This window comes from Meleagris gallopavo, chromosome 13 (assembly GCF_000146605.3).
Source record: "Meleagris gallopavo isolate NT-WF06-2002-E0010 breed Aviagen turkey brand Nicholas breeding stock chromosome 13, Turkey_5.1, whole genome shotgun sequence".
In the NCBI taxonomy this organism is placed as follows: Eukaryota; Metazoa; Chordata; class Aves; order Galliformes; family Phasianidae; genus Meleagris; species Meleagris gallopavo.
Window position 1 is genome coordinate 10,866,913 of NC_015023.2, and position 9,916 is coordinate 10,876,828.

At 53.4% G+C, this 9,916-nt stretch overlaps 2 protein-coding genes across 4 annotated transcripts; one reads left to right on the top strand and one right to left on the bottom strand.

Moving 5' to 3' along the window:
- Window positions 1-6: 6 nt before the first annotated feature.
- On the top strand, window positions 7-5,386 carry LOC104912985. 3 transcript variants are annotated; one of them, XM_010717882.3, is made up of 5 exons: window positions 7-479; window positions 600-780; window positions 1,328-1,465; window positions 2,634-2,792; window positions 4,743-5,386. In XM_010717882.3, the coding sequence occupies exons 1-5, from the start codon at window positions 458-460 to the stop codon at window positions 4,963-4,965; spliced, it is 723 nt and encodes a 240-aa protein (XP_010716184.1). In that variant the 5' UTR covers window positions 7-457; the 3' UTR covers window positions 4,966-5,386. The 3 variants fall into 3 exon arrangements, with proteins under 3 accessions (XP_010716184.1, XP_010716185.1, XP_019475327.1); XM_010717883.3 differs by having other exon boundaries at window positions 7-1,118; XM_019619782.2 differs by having other exon boundaries at window positions 7-780.
- Window positions 5,387-7,836: 2,450 nt separating this feature from the next.
- Window positions 7,837-9,877, bottom strand: TPPP3 (tubulin polymerization promoting protein family member 3). Its single transcript, XM_010717884.3, has 3 exons — window positions 9,493-9,877; window positions 8,641-8,794; window positions 7,837-8,498 (listed from the first exon to the last, which is right to left on the bottom strand). The coding sequence occupies exons 1-3, from the start codon at window positions 9,678-9,680 to the stop codon at window positions 8,310-8,312; spliced, it is 531 nt and encodes a 176-aa protein (XP_010716186.1). The 5' UTR covers window positions 9,681-9,877; the 3' UTR covers window positions 7,837-8,309.
- Window positions 9,878-9,916: the final 39 nt, after the last annotated feature.

A 9,916-nucleotide genomic window follows, 5' to 3' on the forward strand; every position in this document is an offset into this window, starting at 1 on the left:
AGGGGGGAGGGAGATGCTCGTGTTGCCCTTGCAGCAGTAGGTCGTAGCCATGTGGTGAGGAAGCAACAAATGGCTGTCGTTGTTTATTTTCCTGACACTGAAAGTGGGTTGTGCTTAAATTAATGGCAATTGCTACATCATTAATGCTGGTGTATAATTAGAAGTGGGGAGCTGCGTCTGTGTTGCTGTATGGCACCGATGGGCTTGTGCCTCTGACATCAGATGTGCACCTTATCACTGGGACGTGCATGGAGGCAGCCTGCTGCTTTCATGCCAAATTGGGGTTTATCCATTGCAGAACATGGGAGGGGTCCCAGCCCAGCCTGGCTCCCTTTGCTCCCTGCAGTTCTAACCAGCCATCCTCCATCTGAGAGGATAGAGTGAAAAGGAGAGGTTTTGTTTTGAGTAGCAGCAGCTCTTGTGATCTTTGGAGCTGTGTGAGCATCCTGCGTGCTGCATGCCTTCAGTTGTGCTCTCAGGTGCAGTGGTGCAGTGTGGAATTAAAGCATCCAGCTGTGCTATGCAGCTTCTGCTGCCCTCACTCTCCTCTGCACCTGCTCCACTCCCTCTAAACCAGCTTTATGCTGCTGATATTCCAGCCAAGGCCGCGCTGTGCTGGAGGAGGCTGGATGGTCACTGTTGTCCTCAGCAGTTTGGACAGCTTGGATCCACTCTTGGTCTAAAAGCTTTGCTGTCGAAGAGATTCGGTGCCTGGGGAATGCCTATGGACAGTGCTATGAAGCAGGCTGGTGGGATTCTGGTTTCTTGCTCCTATCTCAGGTTGGAAGGAGAGACTAATTTATACACAGCATTCTTTTAATCACCAAGTCAGGTGAAATAAATACATATACAGCGCCTGTGGGAGCCTTTAATTCCTAATGACAGACTGTTACAATGCTGCTGGCATACATTTTATTCCTAAAGTCTGTGGTCGCTCTTGTAAATGAAGCACACACCTCTATGGAGCAGATTGATGGAGGCACTGTGCTGTCCTGGCTGTTCTGAGCCTTCCTCACTCGCCTTAGGATACAGCTGAAGGCGTGAGCTGAGAAATGAAAGAGCTCCGCATGCTTCTCACGCCAGCAGAACAGTACCATGAAGGCTGGTTTAGTGGCATCGTAAGTTAATGACCAGCCAGAAATCTTAGATTTCAAGCCCTATAAAATGTAGTTTAAACTACCTGTGGAGGTCACTGGGAACTCCTCACCGGTTTTTGCTTCCAGGACATGCTGTTACTGATAGTAACTTCATAGGAAAAGCTCACATTAAATGATACCCGATAGGATTGTTGGGTTGGAATTTTCATTTTCTTTTTGTATCTCTGTAGTGCCAGCCCAGAACTTGCTTTTCCATCTGGTGGATGCTCACCTGACAGCTGCACAAAGCTCCCCATCCTCTGCCAGAAATGCCCCAAAGGACTCGGCCTCAATCCGCTGAACAACTTGATAGAATGGATGTTGCTCCGGTGGGTGCTTTTAGCTCTCTTTCTTTGAGAGCGTGCAAATGGAAATTCAATAAGAAAATAACCTTATTGTGAAGTTTTTAATCAGCACAGCTTCCTTGTAATAATGAAATTGAGAAGGGATTAATCACCTGATTTAATTACCGAGAGAAAAAATGTCTTCCAATGGGATTTCCATCTAATGTGTTCTGGACAGTCCTTGTGCATGGAATCAGCCTCACTTACACCAAGGCATTGGTTCCCTCAGGTTTTCTGCTCTCCTCCACCTTTGGAAGTTAGTTGAGAGTCTCCTGTTTGGTTTGCAAGTACCTCCAGTTTAGTGAGTGGTGTCTCCTGGCACGGCTCTTGTTTGGAAATCTCTGCAGCTGGGGCTTTGGGATTGCTCTTGTTTTTGTGAGGTGGTGGTGAAGCCCTGCCAAGTTTCTCGTAGAATCACAGAATGGCCTGCGTTGAAAAGGACCACAGCGCTCATCCAGTTCCAACCCCCTGCTGTGTGCAGGTCACCAACCAGCAGCCCAGGCTGCCCAGAGCCACATCCAGCCTGGCTTTGAATGCCTCCAGGGATGGGGCATCCACAGCCTCCAACCTTTTCTCCTTTGGGTCTGGGCAGAACAGGGCTCCAAGCACACATCAACCCTCCTGTCCTTAGCAGAGCATTTCAGAAGCCTTTTGTTTTTTCCCCCCCTCAAAGATACTGGAGCCAACCAGCACCTCCTTGTTCATCCTGTTTGCCGTTACCTTGCCAGCAGCATCCCACAGGATCCTTTCCAGATCCTCACCTATTCCCAGCACTGTTTATTTATCAGTATCTGTGCTGGCCACGGAGAGGAGCTGTTTGGCTGCACTCTGCCTGCTTCTACTTCCCAGGAAAGCAGACAAACAAACACCCATCATTCTGCCTCTGCAGCCTTCTTCCTGCTGGCTTTTGTCTCACGTCCAGCCCTGAAATGCTGTATGTCTATCTGCTCCACAGCTGGCTTTCAAGCAGCAGTTCTCCCTGATCATCCTCCGTGCATGGCCAAGTTGCAGGAATTGCTGCATTTCCCAATGCTGCACATGCACCTCAGCTGTGGTTTTGTGTTTTATTTGATGTACTCTTCCTGCAGGCTCTCACAGACGGGGGCAGGACTGAGCCTCTGCTCTCTAACAGTGTTCTCACTCCCTTCCTCAGGCTGTGGGATGCACCAGCTCCAATGTACTGTTTCTACATGGTCCACCTGCAGAAGGAAGCCAGCTCGGCCAGCTGTGATGTTCACCCATGCAGAGCTCCTCAAAGCTCTGCCTCAAGAAAGCAAGTAAAGCTGGATTTACGAAGGATGGAGCTCAGCAGGTGGAACCTTCTCTTTAGTTTGTAGTTCACCTGGCTAAAAATCCCAGGGCAATCAGGGCTGCATGACCTTCCCAAGGCCACCAGCTGAATCTGCAGCAATAACATGGGGCAGGAGCACGGCTTCACCCCACATTGATCTGCAGCCTCGTGCTCCTGCTTCTTAAGTCTAAAATGCATAGTGCAGGTTGGGCAGCAGCGCAGATGCTGCGAAGAAATGTTTAAATCCAAAGCTCAAATTTGTTCCCAATTAGTCCAAAGAAGAAAAAAAAAAAACCCAGCCACCACCACCACCCATAATAACAAATATCCATAGTAACATCTCTGTTTAGGTTTGTTTTCTGACATCACCTCGGCTCCCTGCCAGGGTGCCTGAATATCTCTTTGTGCCTCGTCTGCTATTGTTTGCTTAGGTTGGTTCTGCACACGTATGCATGAATGCTTGGGAAATGGCTTTGTTTTTTTTCTTTAGGAATGTGTTCCAAACAAATCTCCAAAGCAGTGGCACAGAGGTTTGCTTACATCTGTGCTGCGTTACTCTCGGTGTCACATCACTCTTCAGATGGCTCACCCAGCATTGGAAAGGCTCCTAGGAGCCTGCCAGGCACTGACACAGCTATAGAGGAGTGTTTCATTCCTCTGTTTCTGCAGCTCTTGGTGATGCTGGTTGGTTTTGTCTCATCACAAGTATAAAGAGTGGCAAATTCATTCACTGAGGCTGCAGACTTGAAAGCCAAGATAGAAATGTGCCAGTTCAGTGGGTGGAGAGTCAGGAATATCCTGGCTACGAAGGATTTGCTTCTTTAGGAAAAGAATCTCGGGTCAAAATTGAGAGACTTTTGCAATGGAAGTCCTCTCTGGGCTCCCAGCTGTTTTAGCAGGCAGGTGAACACAGCTTGAATGGGTGCAGTTATTGATCGCTGTATGACAGCAATGCGTGCCATCTTAAAATGAGTCATCTTGTAGCTGTCTAGAAATACAGAGGTTGGGTACAGGCTTCCTCAGTATCTACATATTCTAACGTGAATTTGAATAGATGGAAGTCAGTGTGTCCCTTTTGAGCAGACTTTCTCATCATAGTGTGTTTACACTGCTGAATGCCTGTCTGCCCTGCGAGTCTTTTCTGTATCGATCTCACCCAGCTCTTTTAAACACAAACAGCTTCGTGCTGCAGCAGCCCCACAAAGGGAGCACTCACACTGCTCACAGAGCAGCTCCTCCTCCCCAGAAATGCACCATTCTTCAGCCATCAGCCCACTGTGAAGAGCAGCATGGCTGTGATCAGCATGCAGCTCTGCTGGGCGCTTTGCTTCGCAGCAATTGAGCCATTGTCCTCTGTAAGGAGAGCAGAACAGACATGAAACGTGGGCTGCGTTTGTTTTTAGCTCCCACGTGGTGTCCTGCTGGAGAATCTGATCTTCGCCCTGGTCCGTTTCTCAGCATCCTCTGCCCCTATCCTCCATCTCCTGCCTCCTCCTGCCCGCTTATTGGGTTAACAAGACATGGGGATGGCTCCCATCTAATAACATTTCAGCTGAGATCGTGCTGTGCTGGGAAGAAAGTCATTAAGTTGATTCGATTTGCTCTACAATGGTACTGCATCAATATCAGTGCGTGCCTGGCAGTGAAGCGTTGCTTGTAAGATCTGTATTCAAACCAGATCTTTGGGCTGCCCAAAGCACACATCCCAGACTAAAATGACCCCTCAAAGAGCCCAGCCCATCATCCCAGGCACACGGGTTGCTGTCAAAGCACGAAGCCCTTCCTTTAATTTTTTTAGCCCTTCCTTTTAGATTTCAGATCAGCCTGGAAGCTCCCAAGGGGAGCAGAGAAATGGCTCATATAGTGGAAATTTAAGGTCATCTTTTGGTAGCATCCCACCTGGATAGCATCACTCCTTCCATCAGTGTGGGGCTGTAGCTTCAACTTTAACTCTTTTTCTTTCTGCACCAGCTCCATTCAAACGGGGTGGATTCGAAACGCACGGAGCTGTTTTCGTGCTGCAGAGCCTCACTACGTCTGCTTTGCAGTTCATCAGAGCAGCTCACAAAGTTTCCAGGATGGAGCTGGCGTTCCCACAGGGCTTCACCCATGCCAAGAGCCCGGAATTGTGCAGAGGGAGCAGTGCACTCTGTGCTGCCAGACACTGATTGCTTCTCTTGGCCTCGGTTTCTGATTTATTTATATGAACTTAATGACACCCGAGCAAGGAGCTCAGGAAGGCATCAGATCAAACACAGGCTGACTTCATTGGGCTAAAAACGTCTCAAGCTTCCCATCATCAGCCACGTTACCCATTGGATCTGTGCTTACCGAGGGGACCTGCTGAATCCTGCAGTAAAGGAGTTCACTCCCGTGCACCCATCAAGGCCAAAAATGTGTGTCTTTGTAAAAGATGCTCCGTTTCAGTGGCCACAAGGAAGAGGTTTTGTTGCTTCCCTTGGAAGCGGTCGAAGTTAGCATCCGATGATCGAAGTTAGCTGGTCTGTTTGCCTTCAGAGAGGACGACCTCATCTTTCCTGATCTTTCAGGGAGGTGCTGGAGAACCTGGAGGTGCTCGGGAACCGTGGGGATGTGGCACTGAGGGATGGATCAGTGGGCATGGCGGGGGTGGGTCAATGGTTGGACTGGATGATCTTAGAGGTCTTTCCAACCAGAACGGTTCTGTGTTTCAGGCTTTGAGTTATATCTGAGTTTGTCTGGAACCTCAGTTTTTCATGGTCTTTTTTTTAATCTCCATTGCGGGGGGAAGGCTCTTGTCCCCACCCTACTGAGGCCCTTTTCCCTATGGAAGCTCATAGCCCAGGGACCTGCCTTCTGCTCAGGAGAGCCTTGGATCTGCTTGAGCACGGAAGGGAAGGTGCCAACAATGAGCTTGCAGAAAGAGAAGGTAAATGAATGAGAACCAAGATTGCTGGTGCCAGCAGGTACAGAACTGCTCGTACCAGTGAGCAAGAATTGGAGGACTCCATGATCCTGATGAGTCTCTTCCAACTCGGGATATTCTGTGGTTCTGTGTCTGCATGTATTCATCATGTTCCTGCTGCCCCGAAGACTTTGTTCTCTTTGTTTCCTTCCTCCACCACCAGCCAGTCCTCCTGGTTCCCTTGGGATGACAGTGACACATTGTGGATTTGCTCTTGCCATCCCATATTCTCTCCCAAGCCAAGGGAAAGGGACATGTGGAAAGGGAAAAAAAATGGGCTGCAAGCTTGGTGCTGGGACCTCAATAAATGCAAGTGACATAAATGCTGGCTGAGACACCTTCTGCCTGCTGGCTCCTCTGCTGCTAGGGAGTTATGCTGGCTGTGAAGTGGCTTTCTGGAACCAACCTTGGAGCAAATGCTTGGCCAGAGCCAATTCATTAGCAAAGGGAAGCGGCTGCAAGCCCCCCATTTAGGCTGTGTCGCTTCACATGCCTGAAGGCAGCCCTGCTGATGTTTCAAGCCCTCTGCTGCCCCAGCAGCCCATGGCACCACTTCAGGCTTCACTGGTCAGCCTGAACCTGGTGGCCTGACTGGATTTCCACCCACCCGGCCATCCTGTTCTTTGTGTCCCCTGGGGCAAACCATGCTAAAGCCACACTAGTGTCTAGATAGGGTAGAGTCATAGAATCATTGAGGTGGGAAAAGACCACTAAGATAATCATCTCATCCGACCATCGACCCTACCCCTGTTCTCCCCTCGGCTACCCACCACTTTGCAGTAGAAGGCCGTGGGGTTGCTCAGGTGTGCCGTGCCCTTGTAGGTCCTTGGTGGCCATTCCCTGTCATCTGTGTGTCCTCCACCTGCCCAGAATTACCTCCCAGGAGCATTTGCCCCACCACCTTCCCGGGGACTGAAAGGCTGCTCTCCAGATCCTCCTCCTTACCCTGTCTAAAGTGAGAAATGACGTTTGCCTCTTTATATCAGCTATCCTTGTGCTGACCAGGACCTTCCCCGACTTAAGGTGGGAGTATCAATGTTGGCCAGCCCCTCCTTGCCATGTTGAACACCCCACTGACAAAAAGTTGGCCCTGCTGAGTCTTTGCCAGCGCTGCTTGCCTTAGGGCTGGTTTGGTAGGAGTGGGTTGTTAGTGCTGCCCAGCCCAGCAGAGAGGTCCAGCCACGTGCCCATTGCATCCTCACCACTTGTAGGCCATGTGGTTGGGTCTTGATTCCCCAAAAACACATCAGATCCTTGGGCCAGTGACAGAGCTTTTAGGCTTTGGGGCAAACACAGCACTTTTGCCCTTTGGGGAGAGGTTGTGATCAGATCAACACATTAAAGAGCTTTTCAGTACCGCAGGGACACCTCCCCAGTATCCCCATTGTGCCCAGGGATCCCACAGCCCCTCACAGAGCTGCCCTGATGTGGGCATCCCCATTGCTCCTGTCCTTGGTCAGCCCCACAGGCCTGGCTGCTCACCTCATTGCAAAATGTCCTGCCTCATCACATCCTCCACTTGCAGAAGGACAGGGACGGGTAGCAGTAGTGCTGACCCTCAGGAACTGTGGTTCAGCCCAGACCTGGGCATTTCATGCCTCCTTTTGCAGTCAGACAATGGGAACCAGCGAAGGGGCAAGGACCCTGGACAAGGGGCACAGCCAGCCCCACAACCCTCGTATGACCTGCTCAAAGTGGGGCTGACACCCCCAGCCCATGGCCGTGCCAGGGAGCGATGCCAGCCCCAGCCCAGGGTCAGCCCAACAGCCTCCTGCCTTTACAAAGGGAGGTGCAGAGGGATGTGAGCTGGCAGGCAGCCGAGCCATGAGCAGCTCCGGCAGCGCTGTGAGCACCAGCCCTGTGCTCGGGCAGTGCTGACACTGCGGGCGTTGGGGTGGCAGCGCCCAGCCCAAGCATCACCCAGCCCAAGCGCGGCTGCTTCCAGGGATGGTTACCAGGAGCCGGCGGTGTGTTTGGTTGCAAACAGAGCGGGGGCCGGAGCCAGGCGCTGTGTTTGTGCCTGCGGTTGCTCAGGCAACTCGGGGCCAGCCAGGAAGCGAGCCCTGGGGCTGGCCAAGACGGACAGAGGGATGGACAGACGGACAGAACCAGAGGCGGGGCGTCAGTGCGGAGGGGGCTTTATTGCGGGGTGACAGCGCGGGGCTGCGGCATCCTTTGGTTCAGGCTCCTTGGGGGCAGTGGGAGCCCACGTGGGTGCAGAGCTGGGGCTCAGGGACTTTTGGTGGTGGTCGGGACCCCATTCTGGGAGCTGTGCTGGGCGATGGGACCCATGGCAAGCGGCATCCCAATGGGGCGATGGGAAGGCTGCGACGCCAGGGGTGGGGAGGGTGGGCTGCGGTCCCGCAGGGCTTGAGGTAGGGAGGGCAGAGGTGCCAGCGGGGCACCCATGGAGCAGCGCTGCAGGCAGGGGGTGATGCACGAAGGACGGACGCGGCGCTGAGACGGAGCCCGGCCGCTCGCCCGTCGCATCCGACATCCCGCCAGCATGGGGCCGGCCCCATGCAGCCTCCCAGGCCCTGCGGCCGTGTCCCGAGGCCGACGTGACCGAAGGCGGTGGGCGCGTGGGGCAGTCCCTACTTTTTCACTTTGGCATCGTAGGTGCCCGCGTTCTTGTAGGCGCTGACGTAGCCGCTGTTGTCCACGATGTTCTCCCGCCCGCTCTTCCCCTTGCCTTTGCCCGTCTCATCGAAGCGCTCCTTGTGTGACCCCGTGTACTTGGAGGTGTCTGTCAGCCGCTCCACGGCGCCCACATTCTTGGCTTTCTGCACGGGGATGTGGACACAGAGGGTCAGCCAGCATCCCGACCCCGTGCCGGTTTCTGATGCCCACCGGGAACCCAAACCCGTGGCCATAGGGCTCCCACAAAGCAGAGCCCCATCCTCACCCCGTGCCCCCGGCTCTCACCGTGACGCCCACATTAATGGGCTCCTTCCCAGCCACCAGCTGGCAGATGGCCTCGTATGCCTCCTCCTTGCCCTTGTCCTTAAAGCGTTTCGAGGCCAGCTCCTCCAGGGCCTTCTTGAACTCCTCATAGTTGATGACACGGGCTGTCTTCCCTCTGCAAGCAACAAACATGTGCTGTGAGCACCACCTTGTGCTGGTCAGAACCACATTGTGAGGACCCCAGAATGCTCTTCCCCCAACCTGGGGTTCCTCAGCCACCTCCAAAATGCAGTAGGGCTGCAATGGTCAGGCCAGATGGGCTCTAGGAGCTTTCAGCCCCGTGGTGTTACAGCCCTCTGTGCCTAAACCTCACTGGGGATTTGGGCGCTGGTGATGGGAGGGTATGTGCATCTGTCATCACTGCTCCTGACCTCCCCTCATTGCCCAGTTTGGCACAGAGCTGCTGTGCTTTGTTCTTCCCCATTGGCATCACCTCAGTGCCCAAAGTCACTTCGTTCCAGCTGGGAACGAGAGAACCCAGACAGCAGTGAAGAGGGAGCAACATCCCCGTCCATTGTCACTTTTGCACCCTGGTGCAACATTGGCTGTCACCACATTCACAGTGACCACAAAAGAATCCCCAGGTCCCGAGCTCAGAGCCCTCCCTGAGCTCAAAGCCGTGCCACACCCCGTTGTACAGCCCTGAGCATCCGCCTGTTGCAGGATGAGAAGTTGGTTCCCATCTCATCTGTGCACGACATCAAAATCTGAGCTTCAAAATCTGAGCTTCCCATTCTGCAGATTTGCAGTTATTTACAATCAACACCCATTGCACCACGGAGACGCACAGGAGACCCCAACCCAATCACTTACTTCACCTTGGAGAACACAATGTCCACGTCGGTGCCGGTGACGCTTTTGCCGTCAATGACTTTGCAGTCCTTGCACAGCTTGGCCCAGTTCTTCCCATTCATCTCCTGCCCCGTGGCCTTGGTGTCACCATAGATGGCGAACTTGCGGAAGCTCTCCTCCAGCGACGCCATCTCAGCGCTCCCCGCCATGGTGCCGCAGGACGGGGTCGGGGCGGAGAGGCCCCTCACCACCGGGATGCTGCCGACAGCTGAGAGATGCCTTCGGGGACCGCGGCTTCGGATGCGAGAGCATCAGCCCACCCCCATCCTGGCCACCACCCACCCTCATCCCTCAGTCGGCTCCCAGACCCGTGCCTGTCGCCGGCGCGGCATCCCCCGCTCTCCCCCTCCCGTTGCCTGGCGACCGTCGCTAAGGGCAGGGCTGC